The sequence below is a fragment of the Canis lupus genome, chromosome 29, assembly GCF_003254725.2.
Source record: "Canis lupus dingo isolate Sandy chromosome 29, ASM325472v2, whole genome shotgun sequence".
Classification (NCBI taxonomy): Eukaryota; Metazoa; Chordata; class Mammalia; order Carnivora; family Canidae; genus Canis; species Canis lupus.
Window position 1 is genome coordinate 29,531,800 of NC_064271.1, and position 20,851 is coordinate 29,552,650.

The 20,851-nt window shown below is 34.0% G+C and overlaps 1 protein-coding gene and 1 pseudogene across 4 annotated transcripts in view; one reads left to right on the top strand and one right to left on the bottom strand.

The window, feature by feature from the left end:
- Positions 1-20,851, top strand: part of LOC125753972 (zinc finger protein 385C-like) — a 122,807-nt gene that overhangs the window by 84,921 nt on the left and 17,035 nt on the right. For 2 of the 4 annotated variants that reach the window (XR_007407010.1, XM_049103778.1), the window contains 2 exons: positions 3,183-3,243; positions 3,553-3,640. Coding sequence is in view for 1 of the 4 variants with exons in the window: in XM_049103778.1 (XP_048959735.1) it covers positions 3,183-3,243; positions 3,553-3,640 (149 nt within the window). In the remaining 3 variants the exon portion in view is untranslated. Of the gene's footprint in view, positions 1-3,182; positions 3,244-3,552; positions 3,641-5,623; positions 5,962-6,123; positions 11,786-20,851 lie in introns of those variants that run through there. The other 2 variants (XR_007407011.1, XR_007407009.1) reach the window with 2 other exon arrangements.
- On the bottom strand, positions 6,049-6,180 carry LOC112650854 (U4 spliceosomal RNA; annotated as a pseudogene).

Here is a 20,851-nt window from a genome sequence, read left to right on the forward strand (position 1 = left end):
TAAGCTATATTGCCTTGGTGTCTTTTCTTGTCACTTTTGACACTGATTGACCCTATCTAGCTCAGGGAAGTGGTAATACACTGCTTTAGTCTTACTCTTTTCATTGCTTCTTTTGTGACAAAAGAAAAGATTATGACTCTCTCGATAAAAGTTTGAACTAGTGTCTGTGTGGGCAAAATACACAAACTAGCAGAAAATGTCTTTTCACACATATTCATATTTTTCCTCTTCCTTAAGGGTCATATGATTAAATGCATGAATTTTATTCTCCCGCACAAAGCAGCATCACTGTTGTTAGTACTCATTGTGTCCTCAGAGATATTTATATATGAATTCCCAGGAAATTTCATCTGGCTCGTATGACTAAAGGAATTGATAAAAATGGGCTGTTGCTTCTTAATACTAATAACCTTAGAGTATCAGAGGAATTTAAGAACATATAAAGAATAATTCTAATAGGACACTTAATTGCCTTAGGGCATCTTGCAGTAAGCTGTTTGTTTTTGATTCACATGCCTTTAGAATTCTTTTTATTAATCAATTGCCAAAATTGAGAGAGGCATCAAAGTAAAGTAGATTTAGGGAGTCTGTTGGTTGAGGGGAGAGGCACAATAGACAACCATTATCATGGTAGTTTCAGTACTGTTTGGTTTGCCTTCCTGTCTTTTCCAGTCTTTTGTTTTCTCCTCTTTGTTGCATTAGGTCTTTGCCTTTGTGGGTGACTCACTGCTCTCCAAGACTCTAGGTCATTGGAATGGACTGTTTCTCTGAAATTCAGCTATTAGCGGGCTGCATGATTCCTGATTGACCTGCTTATTAAGAACAGTGTCATGGTTTTACATTGGGCATCCTTTCCCTCATTAACTGAGTCACTTCACTTTTACTGTGAACATGTTCCAAAAATCTTCAATTATTCTCTTCCAAGCATGCGCACACATGCATGCTCTCACACACATGCAATGACTCCTATTCAACTTAGACTTTTATTTTGTACTTTCCCTTCAGTGATATCTATGAATTTATATTTCTTTCTTTTTTGTTTTAAAAGGATAAAGCTGAACTCTCCTTTTCAGAATTATTCACTGTATGTAATTTGAATTCTTTTGATATTTTTAAATTAAATTGGTTTGAAGAGTATAAGAAGTGGAATAAATGTTAACCAGCTCCATCTGTGCATAAAGATGAATGAATATATTAAATTTTAGGAAAAAAAATTATCACTATACCTAAGACCTGAGAATAATAATCAAAAGGAGAATTATCTTTAGTTCATTTGAAAAAAAAAGAAAGAATTCACCCCAAACCTAGAGTTACTTCTGTCATTTAAGTTAAAGATTGATAAGTTTTAAAACCTGAAAATATTAATACCATTAAATTCTTTTTTTTAATATGTTATCCTTTTTTTTTAAAATATTTTATTTTTATTCATGAGAGACACAGGGAGAGAGGCTGAGACAGAGGTAGAGGGAGAAGCAGGCTTCCTGCAGGGAGCCCGATGTGGGACTTTATTCCTGAACTCTGGGATCACACCTGGAACCTAAGGCAGGTGCTCAACCACTGAGCTACCCAGACTTTCCTAATACCATTCAGTTCTTATCAAAATAAGAACATAGAACAGTTCTTCCTTTGACATTTTTTTCTGACAGAATTTGGATCTTCAAAGTTATATAGGACCCTTCCATTTGCATATTGATTTCAATTGTTTCTAAGATATCTTTGTTTTGTCAAAAGGTATATAATAATAATATTGACTTACTATCATGTCTTATTATTTATTTTAATTTTTCTCTTTTAAATACCATATCATCTTGACTAAATGTTTCATCTGTTTTGGTGTGTATAATGTAAAGGTTTTTTTTTCCTAATAAATAATTAACATGGAGTTGTAGCTTACAGTAATTTTCTTCATCTGAAATGTGATGAACTGCTCTGCATTCTTCAGCTGAACACGTGAGGGCAAGGATATGTTGGTAGTTACCTCATTGTGAAAAATGTCCTTGACATAGGTGAATCAGCCTCTCTCTCTCTCTCTCTCAAAATCTCTCTCTCAAGATACCATATCTTGATTTAGTTTGTTGTTTTTTTTACGTGGTACTTATAGCCGTCTAACATGGTATGTACTTTACTTATTTGCATTTATTTTTATTTCTACTTTTCCTGATATAATTTTCTGTGAGGCAAGGCACAATTAAGGAAAATGTTTAAACAATTTGTTACCTTGCAACCTAATTTATATTAATATTGTCATCAATAAAACGATAGAAATAGAAACAACTTTATAATATCAGAACAACTAAGAATGAGAGAGCAGATGGGAGAGAAAACCTTGCGTAAATTGATACAAAAGGCCACTCAAAATCAGCAAAACAAATTAGAGTAGGGAAATTACTTAGATGAATCAAGCTAGAAAAAAATTAATGGGAGGCAGAGAAACAGAAATTAGCTTGTCTTATAAAATATGTATTTAAGAAAAAAGATTATGTTGAGCATAATGTATTAGGCATATTCAACATGACTGCCTCACAATGTTCATAATTGTACTATATCCAACATTCCTAAACTAATTTGGTTAAGTAATGGAGCTCAAAGAAGTTACTTTTTCAAAAAAGTGCTCTATACAGTATCTAACTCTAGAAGAAACGATAGGAAGAGAGAAAAAGCACTTTACTGGTTGAACAATGTTTGATATATCCAAGAATAATTACACTGGACAAGTTAAAGGCAAAGAAGACTTTATTCATGAGTTTTGCAATAGCAGAGGGAGATTGAACTGAATTCTACTGAAGGAAAAAGTGGGAGAGTTTTTAAGCCTGCTTGGGTCCACTAAAAAAGTACTAACCCATGGATGTTAGGCTCCTGCCCTCTCAGAGACTGGTTAATAGGGGCTCCATCTTCTTGAGGTTTGCATTTTTAGGGATTGGCTCCCAGGGCCTTGAGAAATATTGCTGGCTTGTAGGCAAAAGCCTAAGAAGTTTTACATCTCAAAGGAGCTGAAAAAGTATTTACAGTTTCTAAAATAAATATTCTAAGGAAAGGGAGGTCAGGGGCCTAGAGTCCGAAGGAAGCTTAGTTGAGAAGAATGATCTGGTCATCTTGGTCAGATAAAAGAAACTGCTCAGGTCTCTACAATGATCTCTCTTTCTTGCTGGTTTTTTTTTTTTTTTTTTTTTTTTTTCTTGTAGTAACAGTTTGCAATACAGAGCAAACCATTCTTTTGCTGTGGCTTATTAAAGAGATGAACAGGTAAGTGCCTGATTCCATTGTAAGAATTCTATTCAAGACAGTTTTACTTTTTCCTGGTATTCAGAGTTGTAAAAATGAACATGCCTGGTCTTTCTGCTCAAAACGTTAAAAATCTTGATATAATTCTGTAACGCAGTGTCTTAGTAGTGTAGAAAACTACATTATTTATGGTAGAATTTTAAAATACTTACATGTATGTTATTTGTTAGATATCAACATTATGTTTGCCCTCTCTAAATAATTTGGAAATGTTAAAAATAGTCAACATAAGAACAGTATCCAAGGACTTTGTTTACCTTGTATTCACAGCTGGATATTAGGAATAACTCTGGACATACCTGTTTCAAGTGAACAAAAGCAAACAAATACAGAAGTCTGTAACCCAATATATTCTCAAGTAGGTAAAATTTTCTGTTTAGCTATGTATAGATCCAGCTATTTATACAATTAGGTACTGCCTATATAAATAAGTATGCACATATAATACTCATGTAATCTATTCTGTTGTATTATTTAAGAAGGAAGAATATATTTGAATTTTTTTTGTTCTCTCCAAATAAGTTGGAAATATATTAGTATATAATTTAAAAATCAATATAGATCTCTACCATTAAAATGTTATTACGGTTACTATGTAAATTACTATTAAATTATGATTTTAATTAAGGCTATCTAATTATAATGGAAACACATAGATGCATATTATATTTCATACTTTTGCTTGTTTCTAGGAAGTTCAGAGAGTTAATGTTTAATCAGTCTTAGGGATTGATCTGTTTGCTTATTCTGTGCCATTAATTCTAAATAGCCAAGGAAAAACAAACCTCCCCCAAGAGGGTGAATTCGAATCTCTGTTCAGGAAATTTTTCTTCATATTACTGTATGAACTTAGAAAAATGTTGAGAAGACTATTTTTATTTTATTATCTGCAAGTCTAATAGTCTTATGTATATGGCTTTTATTGATTTATCTCACATTCTTTTCAGAAGAACAATTTATATTATATATGTATTCCAGTAAGTATATATTTTTCCCTTGAAAAGTGCTATGTAGTTAAAAAAATAACATAATTTAAAAAAACGGGGCATGGTTATGTCCAACAAGTATATGTTGAGCACTATAACATGTAATGTGCTATTGATAGAAATATGAATGACCAGATTTTTTTTCCTCTGGTAAAACTTGGTTGGAGATGAATATTTGAAGGGATCATTTCAATACAGTGTTGTACATGAAAAATAGTATTTACAGAGATGTTAAAGCTAATGGACTTTGGAGCCAGACTAATTGAATTTGGATTCTCAGCTTTGTAACTGAGTAGCTGTGTGGTCTTCGGCAAATTAATTAACCTTTCTGTGTTTCTATTTCATTATACATAAAGGAATAATGATATTAACTACTTTATATGGTGGTTGCCTGGATTACATAATTAATGTAAATTACATGTTTAGCCTAGAGTCAGAATTATATTGTTAACCAAATATAATTTATCATTGTGATTAGTGGTGCCAGGATTAGTGAGAAAGTTTAGGGATGACTTCCTTGAAAGCTCTCTTGCAGAGATGATTCTGGCTCTTGAAGACTAAATAAAACCTCTCTAAATGAAGAAAGGGATTGTAGAAAAATCCAGGAATGGAGAGGAATGAGCAGTTGACAAGGTTATGATGTTATAATCTTGAAGTATTATCAGTTTTTTTGCCATGGAATTTAAGGTATAAGGAGGAGAGTGGAATAAGGAACATTAAGGAGATAAGCAGGAACTTTATCATGAAGAGATTTGTATGTCCCTCAAAGGAGATTTGACTTTACCTTGTAAGTGATGGATATAAATTAAAAGTGTTTTTTTAAAAAAGGGGAGTGAGGGGTACCTGGCTGGCTCAGCTGGAAAAGCTTGTGACTCTTGATTTTGGGTTTGTGAGCTTGAGCCCCATGTTGGGTGTAGAGATTACTAAAAACCAAACAAACAAACCAAAAAATAAGAGATGCACCTCAGTCAGTTAAGCAGCTGAATCTTGATTTTGGCTCAGGTCAAGATCTCACGGTCATGAGATTGAGCCTTGCATTGCAGCAGGGTCTGTGTTGGGTGTGGAGCCTGCCTCTCTCTCCTGCCTCCCCCCTCATTCCATGCACATAGTCTCTCTCATTCTCTCTCTGAAAAAAATAAAAAATAAAATAAAACAGAGTGAACTGATTAGATTGGGTTTTGTGTAAGTCTCTCTGGGTGCAGTAGATTGAGAGAAATAAAATGGAAGGCAGAAAACAGTTTATGAGGCTATTGAAAATATCACTGGATAATATAGATTAAATTGTTTGATTGTAATAAGGATTAATTTACAGGTCTGTTTTTGAAACAATATCACTTTGTGTTTTAAAATTTAAGTGAGAAGAAAAAGATACTACTACAGGTGAACCAGTTCTCATGGGAACAGTGTAAATGGAAGAAAAAGTTGACATTTTTCCTGATATTTCCCAGAAAAAAGTTGACTGCATATATAACCATTACAATGACTTCTGTGTGTTTTTGTAAGAAGTCTGTAAATATCCTATGTGATAATTATATACATAGAGGCATATGACATCATTTCTTCCCTTTTCTACCTTGTAATAATAGGAGTAGTAACAGTGGTGGCAGCAGTAGTGTTCTTATAACTTATTTGGTAAGGAGAATTGTATTATATTTGAATTAAAATAATAGAATAAAAAAAGTGTTTAGGTTCATGTCTCTTCAAGAATTATTTTTCTACTGTTTACATTTTTATGTATTGATTAATATTAGTATAATATAATATTAGCATAATGTAATAATTACTGTTTTAATTTTAAAATATAAATGAACTGTTGTTCAATAGGAAATTTTGATGTTCTTTCTCTTTCAATTAGCAATAATCGCGCCTTGGATAAACCTCATTGGCTACGATACTGCCACTGCGCAAGGCTTGATGTTCTTTCTCTTATGTGTAATCTGTTATACTTAATAAAATCACTATGCATTTATGCATTAGGGATCTAGAATGGGATAGGTAAGAAGTCCAGGTACTTCTGTAGAGATAAGTTCACAATACTGTGCGTATGATCCACACAACATCCTGCTGGGATAGAAAGAGCAGTGCTCTCCTTTTTTAACACTTGAGGAAACAAACTCCAGCTGGTTAGATGACTTGCCCAAGGAGCAGTCCTGAAATTTATACCCAGGCTTTTAAACTTCACATCTAATGTTTATTTTCTGTTGTAGCAGATTGCTAAGAACAGTAGAAAAAACGAAAGAATGATAAAATGGTATTTTGGATATTTGAGAATTTACTTGGATCCAAGGAAATTGGTGAACATGTGTCCTGACTCAGAGTGAAGCAGGCAGAAACATCTGTAAAAAAAAAAAAAAGTAAAACCTAGGTATGATACATGCTTAATTTATTAGGCACATCATTTAATCTTCCAATTCTCCCTTCAAACAATTTATCTAGTGAGTTGTAACAATTACCTCACAAAGAAGTCAAGATAATTAAATTATAACTATGTACAAAAGGCCAGGGATAGTGCTTGGTAATATAAGTTTTCAATACATATTAGGCTTTTCTATTAATCAACTTTGTGGATCTTTTGACGGAGTTCTTGAAAGAATAGTTCCTTGAGAAATGCTTTGCTTTTGACAACTGCTTTTTTTATTTTTATTTTTTATTTTTTTATATGAAGGGCCAGTAGGGGGAAGCAGAGCACCAGTCCCAAATCCAAATTTCTGGTAGTCTCCTGGTTTTGCAGTACAGGTGAGACAAACCCTTGACTTTCCCAGAGATCTAGACTGGTTGGGAAAGGACAGAAGAGCTATATCTGTACTAAATGTGCTTACACAAACTTACAATCTAATGTATGCCAAAGCAGACGTCCAAACCAAAGACTGAAAGCCAACTCAAAAAGCAGGAATGAGATTGAAGTTGTGATCAGCTTCTCAGTTCTTGGAAAGACAATTCTTTTTGTATTGGAAAAGCTTATACCTGTTTCTAAATAGGGCTCTACTTTGTTCTATTGAGGACATGGCTATTACATTGTTCAGTATGTCAGAGTTCCTCAAACCAGTCCTACCTTGTACAGGTCTTTTGGTTTGATGTGGTCATTGCACTTAGTAAATTGTCAGTAAAACTAGGCGAGAAGTGGGGAAACCCTGAGGAGAAGTATAGACTCCCAGGTCAATTTTTTTTTAGATTTAAAAAGCACCAGATTTAATACAGACTAGATGATTAACATATGCCACTTATACACTACAAAGAGATAACTACTATAAATGTAATTACCGTCCATCAACATAAAATTGAGACCCTTCACCCATTTTACCCACACCTCAACTCTTTCCCCTCTGGTAACTACCAATTTGTTCTCTTTATGAGTTTTGTTTTGTTTAGATACCACAAATAAGTGAAATAGTGTTTGTCATTCTGTCTGACTTATTTCATACTGTAATTCCCTCAAAATCCATCTATCTTGTCACAAATTGCAAGCTCTTTCTCTTTTTTATGGTTGAGTAGTATTCCATTGTGCATTATGTGTGTGTGTGCATGTGTGCGTGTATCACGTTTCTTTATCCATTCATCCATAAGTAGACACTTCAGTTGTTTCCACATCTTGATTATTGTAAATAATGCTGCAATGTATATAGGCATGCATGTATCTCTTCAAACTACTATTTTTGTATACTTTGGATAAATAATCAGAGGTGAAATAGCTGGATCATGTGGTAGTTTTATCTTTAATTTTTTGAGGAAACTCCATATTGTTTTCCATAGTCTGCACCATTTACATTCCCACTAACATTGTATTAAGGGCTCCCTTTCCTTTCTTTACATCCTCTCCAACACTTACTGTTTCTTATTCTTTTGATATAAGCCATTCTAACAGATGTGAAGTGACATCTCATTGTGGCTTAGATTTTCATTTCCTTGATGATTAGTGATGTTGAACATCTTTTCATGTGCCTTTTGGCCATCTGTTTGTCTTCTTTGGAAAAATGTCTATTCAGATCTGCCAGTGTTTTAATTGGAATGATTTTCTTTTGACTTGTGGGAGTTTTTTATATATTTATTTGACCCCTTCTCAGATACACAGTTTGCAAATATTTTTTCCCATTTGGTAGGTTGTCTTTTCTTTTAGTTGGTTTCCTTTGCTGTGCAGATGCTTTTTACTTTTTACCCTCCCCCCCTTTTTAAATATTTGCTTTTGTTTCTCTTGCTTGGGGAGACAGATCCAAAAAACATCACTGAGACTGGAGTCAAGGAGCTTACTACCTATTCTCTTGTAGGAATTTTATGGTTTCAGGTTTTACATTCAAGTCTTTAATCCATTTTGAATTGTTTTTTTGTGTATGATAGAAGATAGTGGTCTAATTTCATTCCTTTGTATGTGATTGCCCAGTTCTCCCAGCACAATTTATTGAAGAGATTCTCTTTTTCCCATTAGCTACTGTTGCCTCATTTGTTGTAGATTAATTGACCACTTAACTATTAAGTATTTATTATTTCTGGGTTCTGTGTTCTGTTTTATTGATCTGTGTGTCTCCTTTTTGCCAATACCATAGTGTTTTGGTTGCTGTAGCTTTAGTACAGTTTATAAGTAGAGAGTGTGATACGTCCAACTTTGTTCTTTCTCAAGACTGTTTTGGCTATGCAGGTTCCTTTAGGGTTTCATACAAACAGAATCATTTGTTCTAGCTCTGTGAAAAATACCTTTGGGTTTTGATAGGGATTGCATTGAATCTGTAGATTGCTTTGGATAGTATGGACATTTTAACAACATTAATTCTTCCAGTCTATGAGTATTGAACTCTTCCTAATCCATAAGACACTAGAGATTTTACTGCTTGGACAGGAGATTCTAATGTAACAATTTTAATTTACTCTGCTTCTTCCATCAGTTTCCTTTATTGACATGATGGAGGCCTTTTTTTTTTTTTTAAAGAAATTTTATTCATATATATTAGAGACAGGGAGAGGGAACACAGGGAAGGGGAGAGGCAGAGGGAGAATTAGGCTCCCTGTTGAGCAGAGAGCCTGATGTGGGGCTCAATCCCAGGACCCTGAGATCATGAGTTGAACCAAAGGCAGATGCTTAATTGACTGAGTCACTCAGGCATCCTGATGGAGGCCTTGGTAGTAATATATGCAATGGGTCTGAGTAGAAAAGGGCTAAGATTGTCAACTTAAAATATGACAAAGAGGGGCAACCTGGGTGGCTCAGTGGTTTAGCACCGCCTCCAGCCCAGAGCCTGATCCTGGAGACCCAGGATCGAGTCCCACATTGGGCTCCCTGCATGAAGCCTGCTTCTCCCTCTGCCTGTGTCTCTGCATCTCTTTCTCTCTCTCTCTCTCTCTCTCTCTCTGTCTCTCATGAATAAATAGATAAAATCTTTAAAATATATATATATGACAAATATGTAAAAACATATTTGGGGGACAATGGGTAGAACAGGGAACTCTAGTAGTTAGGTTGAGGGTGGAATAAGATGCTCTAAAATGACAGAGTTCAGTTTTTCCCACGTCATTGTATTTACAATTTAGATATAGATCCTCTTCCAAAAATCTGAGGTATCTTAATTTATTTGGTAATCTGCTTTATTAGATCAAATGGTAGGTAATTATCATTCTTCTTAATGTGGCTACATTTACCTACTTCCAAACTACATAAGCCAAAAGGGTGGATAAATCTCTTTCTCTAAGGGTTATAAACTATGTTGAGACAGGGCTGAGAATTGGAGGTATAAGGTTATCCTCAGAAAAACTTTCTATTTCCTTAAACTTTCTATAATAAGAAAACATATTTTTCATTTATGGAAAAATATTGTGAGTTACTGCTTTCTTAAATATTCTATCACATGGAAATCAGTGACTTGTTACTCAGTAGCATCTCTAGCACCCCTGCATTTGATCTTTCACCACCAGGAAAGATGCTTAAATCTCAGGTTTTAAAACAATACACTCCCAGAGTAATGATGACTTGGTCCTTGCTCCCTCCCATCCCATCTCAAATAGCTTTGAGATCCTTCTGCTGTTAGATTGGAATTGTGTCCCACCAAAGTTCATATATTGAAATCCTAACTCCCGGTACCTCAGAATGTGCTAAATGGGATAAAGTTATTGCAGATATAATTAGTGAAGATGAGGTCTTCAGGATATGCCCTAATCCAGTGTGATAGTGTTCTTATGAAAAGGGAAAATTTGGACACATGGAGACAAGTATGCAAGGAGAATTCCTTTGGAGTTATGTTGCCACAGCCAAGGAACTACTACAAGCTGGGACAGAGGACAGAGACCTGGAACATCGTTCTAATGCCTTCAGAGGGATCTTGATCTTGCTCACACCTTGATCTCAGACTTCTGGTCTGGTCTTCAGAACAATGAGAAGATTTCTGCTCTTTAAGTCCTTAGTTGATGGTACTCCATGATGGCAACCCTAACAAACTAATATAAGACAAAAAGTACATGGCTCTATTGAGTGTTCTGTTGGTAAAGTGTCTTATTTCTCAGGAAAACATCCTCACCAGGACTATCTCTCTCAAGAAATTGTTCCTTGTCACTGAAATGGCACCAGAAATAAAACCTTTCTATTGTATATAGTTTAATTTCCATTTTTTTCTTCTGACCACTGAGACCGTATTCAACATTATTAAGATTCCTCTTAAGGTTAAATTCATAAGCTTAATAAATACCTTTGTTTAAATAATTATAAAAATGTAAATATAGAAATGTATTCTATACAGTCAAAAGGAATGATGTGAAGCATGTATGAAATAACATGTCCTCACTCTGACAGATCTAATTGTGGCAAATTGCCTTATAAGCATCCACAGGCAGCCAACTCTGCTCAACCATTCCAGAAGGTGAGGCCCAATGATAGTATTAAATCTACCAAAAATCCTACAGTTGTATAATTATTTTTTACACTCTGTATTGACTCTTTTACAAACATCTCTTCCACGTTTCATTTGATAACATCACAGTTGTATATCACCAAAGTTATGAAACAAATGGATAATACAATTGAATGTCATTAACATAACCTTAATTGTAAACATGAAAAATGAAGATAAATGAGAAAATAAGAAGCTCAGAAATTCAGTAAAGACAGTTATTTGTAATATTAACAGTGCAAAGATATTCATAACAATGGCTATGTTAGCAGTACATAGATATACATATAGTGAAATACAATATTGAGTTACAAAATTTTAACTCTTAGATCATGAAAGATAACATCCTATCTGAAAAGTGTGGACTTTGAATCCTTAGCAAAGTGAATATGAAAAATGGCTCAGTGTATCTCTCTTTGGTGGAAAAAGAATCACTCTGGATGTATGTACCTCCTCCCTCCCAATATCCTACCACTTCAGTGGCTGATAAGTAACCCAGCTAATTGAGATGCCAACCAACACATCTGAGATTATCAAAATGTTTCCTAATTGGGCATCTTTTCAGTATGGAAAGGTTAGAATTGAAAATAGAATGACAAATTAAATCTAGGGTATTCACAGTTTGATGTTAGATTTAAGAGTGCATATATAACTGGCATTTTTTTTATAATTGGCATTTTAAATATAACATTTAAGAGAATTCAATGTATTAGAGTATCTGATATTTTATTAGATTAAAATTTACAAATTAAAATGCACAATTGATTTTAGATTTGTGATTTCAGTATAAAAAATGTTAAGGAGTTTGGCCAACATCCTAAACTATATTGAGGTAATCAAAATAATTTGAGTAACTATGTAAGTTTAATTTACTAGATTTTCAAAAGTTATTTTTAAGCACCTGGAAGAATTTTGCTTGTTAAAAGTCATATATTTGAAGACTATAAAAATAAAGTAGAATTATTAAATTTTAAGTGAACTTAAATGTGAATTATAATTGGGCTGTAATTAAAACTTCTCTGAGGGAAGTTTAGTTTGTTTATTTTGAATCAGTATTTTGAGTCAGTCAAAAAGTGAAGATTATTATCTTGTTTGTTAGATTAATAAATGGAATAACACTATTTGTACATTGATATTATGAGCAAAGTAATGTTTCCATAATTTTCTATAACATTTTGAATATTAATTTTTAAACCTAAGAAACCATAAATAGTACTAAGGGTAAAACAATCATGAACATCATGAAATTCATTCTGACATTATGCTATGGCATAAAATTTTATTATGGAATGAGTGTGTGAAACCTGGCTACCCTGGACTTTGGGTTCTTACCTTCCTAGCAATATCAAATAGTAAAAGATTCTGAGAGATGCTATTGTCAGACTGTCATTTTTTTCCTGTGAAAAAGTTTTGAATATCAAAGCATATCCAGTTCCAGCACCTCATTTTTAGCAGCTTTACAGATCTTGGTTTTTTCACTCTAAACGTGGGAACAACTGCTGTTTGAAAAGTTGTACTTTAGGGCCTATTGCCCTGTGGCAAGATCTTTATTCTTTATGCTCCCTAAAGTGTAGTTTTGAAGGAATATACAGCTTTCTGAAGTGACATTGTCAAATTCACAAGATTATCTTTTTTTGTAGAGGTAAGAAACATTATTTTACTTTTTGGTATATTGTGTATGAAATAGACATTTGACACTTCTACTAAGGGAACAACAGGAAGTCTACGGCATCAACATAAATTAAAATTTACAGAGCACAGAGTTTAGTCACATTTCTGTTACTTGTGATTCTTAGCTGCCAAAGATGCCACTTACAGAGTTTGGAAAATACTCTGCATTGAAATTCTGTGTCATGGGTCTGCTTCTTGAATTAACTAAATCTGTGACTAATAGTAAGTCACTTTATCCGCATTTTTGCTATACCTGGAAAATGCACTATTTAGTGCACTATTTAGACCAACAGTCAGCTTGGTGTTTCTCTGATTAACCCTTTGTAAATCTTGAAACTCAGGTTTATGCAACTATTTTAACCTGTTATAAATGGTTTCAAAATTTAGCAAGACATATATCATTTATATAATGATAGCTTTGTTTTTTCTCTGTTTTGTTTGTTTGTTTGCATTTAGTTTTCTTAGTCCTGCTAACTAATTGTGATACTTTCTCTTGATGAAGAGGAAAGCTAAGGAGCTTTGGTTTGGGCTATGGAATGGAAAACTCTCTGGCCAAGGATTGGACATTTGAGTCTGGTCTGTTTTTTGATCAAATTGATTAGTTATGTTGGATACATTTTGAAAGAAAATGAAAATTCTAGTAATCACGATGCATTTATACAGGTTGCTGAGAGAAATTTCTTTATTTCTACTTCGTATTTGCTTGAGGATTTTGTTAGTGCTACATAATATTAGATTACAGAATTGCAGCAATGAAGGTTTTACAAAGTCATTATAACACAATATGCCAAGAAAAGCATTTTTTTTAACTTTTATTTTTACTTTTGTGTATGTGTGCGTGTCAGCAAATTGTATGCTTCTTTGTCTTTGTGTCCAATCTTCCAGTACAATACCTGGTACAAGAATATCTGTAAATTCTAAATGAACCAATGAATGGATGAACCACCATTTTCTATTTAACTGTCATTATTATGTAACAGATTGCTCCAAAATTTATTGGCTTAAACCAACAGTGGAGATCTGTTATCTTGGACAGCGTCTGTGGGTCATCAATTTGGGATTGGTTTAGCTGGGTGATTCTAGCTCAATCACTTATGAGGTTACCGTCAAGATTTCTGGATCTCTTCTTAGGACTGCTTGTGTGTGCTCATGTCATAGAAGCTGGCTTTCTGTAGAGCAAATGATCCAAAGAGATCAAGGCAAAAGCTGTAATATATTTTATCATTTAACCTTGGAAGTCACATACCATCATTTCCATCATATCTTATGGGTTAAATAAGCCAGACCTATTTATGATGAAGGGCACCAGAGAGGGACATGAATACCAGGAGACATGGGATTATGGAGGCCATCTTGGAGGCTGGCTAATGCTATTAGAGACATTTTATATTAGATGAATGTTTCACATTTATTAAGTCATATTCTCACTAGTTAAGATTTTTCATGTTAGAATGAGTCAACAATGGTACCAGGAAAATTAGCCAATTCATTATGGTTTTTAGGGGTCATAAGTATATTCTCAACAAACTCTGGAAATATGCAGCAAGCTGAAGAATGATGTTAACAAATGTGTATTTATTTAACTTTTCCTGTTTTCTGAAACTCTTGCTATAAAGTCTTATGCACATCCTGACATAGTCATACTTATCAATCTGAGATTTGCCTAGTTAAAGCCTGAGCTTTCATCGGAGGGAAACAACCTCAGTTAACATCAGTAAATCCCTTTAGCTTTAAGTGCAAGAAGTCAATCACAGAAAAATCACAAAGCATAAAGTAACACATAAAATAACACTGCCAGTCTGATCTCTTAGGAAAAACAAGCAGTGAAAGGGAAAGATGGTTTCTGAAAGCATGCTCAACCTTTCTTGGCAAAACAAAAGCCAAAAACAAATTACAGTGTGTGTTTACGCTAGAATGACTGTTACCTTAAGAAAATTCAAAGCAATTTTCCATAAAATAGGGTCATCACATCCCAGCGTAAGAACAGTCACTAAATTGAAGCCAACCTTACTCAAAATACAGTGGAATGGGGTGTGGGGAAGACCATACTCCGAAATTTAAGAATCTTACACAATTAAAAACTACATTTTCTATGATATTGGCTTTTGTTTCTTTTGGAATTCTTTTCCTCTGGATTTTCTCTTTGACTTTTTTTGATCTTTAATGGAAGTACATATGTCCCTTTCTGTACAGGAAGAGTTAACTAGGTGGTAATAATAACATATTTTCCATAATTTATAGTAGTAAATTATTCAAAATGGAGAAAGTTATTGTTTTCCTTGCTTAGCCAGCTCTGATTTTTGGTTAAAGAAACCTTCCATCACAAGAAGGGAGAATAAGCTTCCAGCTCTTTTTTTCCTTATATGTGCCAGGCATCATGTGAAATAGTCTACTTTTATTACTCCATTTAATCTCCAAACCAATGAAGGATAATCTGAGATGCAAAGGGGATGAAGAAGCTGAAAATTAGAGGTATTACTTACGATTAGTAGCTAAGAAGGAGCAGAGCCAGAATTTTGTCTGTCTGTGAAGCTATCTCTTCTACTCTGTGTTATCTCCTAGGGGAAATACAAGGTTCAAGAAATCTACCATTCTAACCTCAACTAACGACTAAAGTAAGGCTGTCAGGTTATTTTACCAGGAACCGTAGAACTTGCAGAGTTAGAAAACTAGAAGATGGTGACCAACTCACACCATATTAACTTTAAAAATGAACAAAATATTGGTTTCTGAATAATTTTCTGCCTCAAAAAATAATAAAAATTTACCTTAAATAAATGCAATTATATTTTCAGTGACATAAAGGTATGATGGCAGATCCTAAATTAAATTGTTTTGCTATTCACTTTCCTTTCATCACACAATTTAGTTTGGCATAATTGCATTAACACTATTTGACCAGAATTACGTTCTGGCATTGCCTTAGATTTGTGTTTAATTCTGTACCAATTTCTGTTGACCTGATGACTAGGCATTACTCCTGTCTTTCATCAGCCAACCCCTTAAATGTAACTTGAACAGTTTCTTGAGCCCTGTAGGGAATTAACTAATACCCACCATACTACTGTGTTTCAACCACTGAAATGACAGCTGTATTAATTTCTTATGAGTAATGTGCAAATGGGGGAGAACATATTTTAAAAATATTATTAAAAACACTCTAGAATTCTTCTAGTCCAGTACCCTGTTTTCATGAAATAACTGTCCATAAACACAAATACCTATTACATCTGGGCCATGTGCTGGGATTTGACAATCGTCTCTCACTTTCTTGCTCCAATATTTGATAGTCCTGTCATGAAGTTCTCTATTTAGTAGCTTTGAGTTTCAAGGTACTCAAGTCCTCCTACGCCCTTTTCAATCTTTTGTTTGCTTTCTAGTGATCAATCCACATGTATTTTATCCTTCAGTCTCAGTGATTCATTGTTCAATTAACATTTCTTGCCTTCTATAAATTATTCCTCAATTAAGTTTAGCGTAGGGTAATTGGTTTAACCTGCGGCAGCCTCCTCCCATCTGCATTACTGCAGAGACTCACTATCCTAGAAGTTCTGCTATTCTTGATACCAAAACATTTCTCATGCACTTTTTCTTCCAATGGCATGCTATTGAGGTCAGAGGAAAAGTTACATACTCATTTAAGGACAATGTAGGGCTATTAGCTCAGCATTTTCAGTTCTTCTCAAACTCATTACTGTATGAATCTTGATGAATTTATGTGACACTCTGCATACAGAATACAGCCATCTTTATTACCACCATCATCATCATTACAGATCACTGCTGTATCTGTTGATGATTCTTCTTGTGTTTGATAACTACAGAGTATCAACCTGGTTGTTTTATGAAATGGTCAATCTAAGACTGAAAGTAAGAAGCAAAACCTAGTAGAAGTCTTGATGCCTCTGCAGGATATGCCTGTATGTATGTACAAACATAACCTAGATGAGGGAATACACAAATAGGAAAACATATCTTCCTGTTATTATGAATGGGAGTTCATCTTTTTAAAAGATTTTGTTTATTCATGAGAGACACAGAGAGTCAGAGACATAGGCAGAGGGAGAAGCAGGTTCCCTGTGGGGAGCCTGATGTGGGACTCGATCCTAGGACCCCGGGACCACAACCCAAGCCAAAGGCAGACACTCAACCACTGAGGCACCCAGGCACCACTAGAAGTTCATCCTCTTGCTAGAGAGTTTGGTGTAATGAGGTGGAGGAATCAGACAAAGGTAAAGAGACCTGATATTTAGGTAAAATTTGTTACTGTTTACTTTGGTGCTTCTCAGTTTTTAAGTGCATTATAAATCACGTGGGAGTCTTGTTAAACTACATTCTCTTTCAGTAATTCTTGGGTAGGGACTAAGATTCAGAATTTCCTACATTAGGTTCTTAGGTGATGTTGATGCTGGTTTGCATTTTGTGTAATAAGAACTTGTTTAACTTTGAAGAAGTCTGTCATTTCTGAGTTTTTTTTTTTTCCATTCACAAAATAAAATGATTGAACTGATGAGCATGCAAGGTGCCTTGTCAGTCTTCCAATGTTTTGAATTGCATAAGCTCTCTATATCTCTGTTAAGATATATTAACTCTATCCTTTGGTGATTTTGTCATAAATTTACTTAAGAGAATTTGTTTTCCTGCTTCTTTCCTTGTTCCAGATGGGGTTTGAATCACAGTTAAAGGAATTTGAAATTAATAAAAGCTTTTCTTTTTAAAAAAATTTAAATTCAATTACCCAACATATAGTTCACCATTAGTTTTAGATGTAGTGTTCAATAATTTATCAGTTGTGTATAACACCCAGTGCTCATCACATCATGTGCCCTCCTTCATGCCCGTCACCCAATTACTCCATCCCCCCACCTACCTCCCCTTTAGTAACCTTGATGAAGTCCCATTAGTTCATTTTTGCTTTTGTTTAGTTTGTTTCCTAGAGTTAAGTGCCTCACCAACATTTGTTTTCTGTCTTGTTAATTTTAGCCATTCTGACTGGTGTGAGGTGGTATTTCATTATAGTTTTGATTTGTATTTCCCTAATGCAAGTGATATTGAGCATTTTTTTTCATGTGTCTATTGGTCATTTGTATGTCTTCTTTAGAGAAATGTCTGTTCATGTCTTCTGCCCATTTCTTGACTGGATTATTTGGTTTTTGGGTGTTGAGTTTGTTATTTATATATCTTGGATCCTAGACATTCATCTGTCATTTGCAAATATATTCTTCCATACTGTAGGTTGCCTTTTAATTTTACTGATCGTTTCCTTTGCTGTGCAGAAGATTTTTACCTTGATGAAGTCCCAGTAGTTCATTTTTGCTTTTGTTTCCCTTGTCTCTGGAGATGTGTCTGACAAGAAGTTGCTGCAGCCGAGGCTGAAGAGGTTGCTGCCTGTGTTCTCCTCTAGGATTTTGATAGATTCATGTCTCACATTTAGGTCTTTCATCCAGTTTGATTATATCTTTGTAGGTGTAAGTAATGGTCTAGTTTCATTCTTCTGAATGGTCTGCCCAATTTTCCCAGCATCATTTATTGAAGAGACTATCCTTTTTCCATTGGATATTCTTTCCTGCTTTGTTGAGGATTAGTTGACCATAGAGTTGAGGGCCAATCCTGGGTTTTCTATTCTATTACATTGATTTGTGTGTCTGTTTTTGTGCCAGTACCATACTGTCTTGATGATCACAACTTTGTAATATAATTTGAAGTCAGACATTGTGATGCCACTAGCTTTGGTTTTCTTTTTCAACATTCCTCTGGCTCTTCAGGGTCTTTTCTGGTTCCATACATTTTAACAATATTCTTCCAATCTATGAGAATGGAATTTTTTTTTCATTTCTTTGTGTCTTCCTCAATTTCTTTCATAAGTGTTCTGTAGTTTTTAGAGTACATATCCTTTACTTCTTTGGCTAGGCTTATTCCTAGGTATCTTATGGTTTTGCTTTTCTTTTTATAATTAAGCTGTAAACTGTAACTTCGCATTATGGAGACATACTAAGAAAATAGTTGAGTATCTATACAACAAATAGTTATATGTATATATCACCTTTATTCTTGGATATAGTACTTATCTGTGAATATATATATACTTACTAAAAATGTAAGGATATATACACCTGTGCACATATAATAGTAAATAAATGAGGGGGGTAGAACAATAGCATAGGAATTCCTGAACTTATTTCCTTTCATGGTTACACCAAATTTAAAGCTACATATGAATCATTTCCCTTTGAAAAAGACCTGAGAACTAGATCAACTCTTCTCCACAACAAAGAAAAGTTAAAAGACAAAAGAAGGAAAATTAACTAAAACTGTGATAATTAGTTTGGGATATATAGAATAAAAAGATATAAAAAGTGGTAGCAAAAACAAAATGTGAAGGGGGAGTAGAAATGTAGAGTTTTGGAATGTGTTCAAATTTAACTTGTTATCAACTTAAAATAGAGTATCATATACATAAAGGGTGATATATGTGAACTTTATGGTAACCAGAAAGCAAAACCTAAATGAGAAAAGAATATAAACATAACAGTAAAGAAAGTCATGAGGCTAGAAAGAGAGAGAAAAGAAAGAGAGGAACAATAAAAACAACCAGAAAACAGTTTACAAAATGGCAGTAAGTACATACTTGTAAATAATTACTTTAAATGTAAATGGGCTAAATTTATAAATATATATGCATAACATAGAAGCACCAATATATATAAAGCAAGTTTAACAGGCCTAAAGGGAGAAATTAGCAGAAATGCAGTAGTAGTAGAAGATTTTAACACCCCATTTATATCAATGAATAGATCATTCAGACAGGAAATTAGTAAAGAACATTGGGCTTAAATGACACATTAGATCAGATGGGCTTAATAGATAAATACACTACATTATATCAAAAAAGCATCAGAACATATGTTCTCAAGTACATGTGGAACATTCTCCAGGATAGATCACATGTTAGGACTCAAAAAATCTCAGTGAACTCAGGAAGAATGTAAGTCATATTATGCATCTTTTCTAGCCATAATGATATAAAATCAATTATAAGAAAAAAAACGAAAAATACTACAAATACATGAGAATTAAACAACATGTTACTGAACAACTACTGGTCATAGGATAAATCAAAGGTGGAATAAAATACCTTAGGAAAAATGAAAACAGAAATATGATAAAATCTATGGGGCACAGCAAAAGTGGCTCTACGAGGGAGATTGTAACAATTCAGGCCTACCTCAAGAAACGTGAGAAATCTCAATTTAACTTTACACCTAAAGGAAGTGAAAAAAGACAAGCAAAGCCCAAAGTTCGTAGAAGGAAGGATATATTAAAGATCAGAGCAGGAATTAAATGAAAGAGACTGAAAGGACAGTATAAAAGATCAAAGAAACTAAATACTGGTTCTTTGAAAAGATAAAACTGACAAACCTTTAGCTAGACTCACCAAGAAGCGGGGGGTAGGCGGGGGGCTCAAATAAAATCAGAAATGAAAAAAGAGAAGTTGTAATTGATATGAAGAAAATACAAAGGATCATAAAAGACTACTATGAACAGATATATGCCAAGAAATTGGACAACCGGGAGAAAATGGGTAAATTTCTTAGACATTTACAATCTTTCAAGACCAAAGCATGAAATGGAAAATCTGAATAGTCTTATTAGGAGCAAGGAGTTTGAATTGGTAATTAAAAACCTCCCAACAAGCAAAAATCCAGGATCACATGGCTTCATTGGTGAATCTACCAAATATTCAAAGATTTAATATTGTTCTCAAACTCTTCCAAATAATTGAAGAGGAGGAAAAGACTCCAAACTCATTTTAAAAAAATAGATTTCTATTTATTTATTTGAGAGATTCTGAATTGAACTGAAGGCATATGCTTAACCATCTGAGCCACCCAGGCACCCAGATTCCAAACTCATTTTATGAGGCCGCATTACCCTGATACCAAAACAAGAGAAGGATAATACAAGTAAAGAAAATTATAGGCCAATACCTCTGACAAACATAAACACCAAAATCCTCAACAAAATACTAGCAAACTAAATTCAACA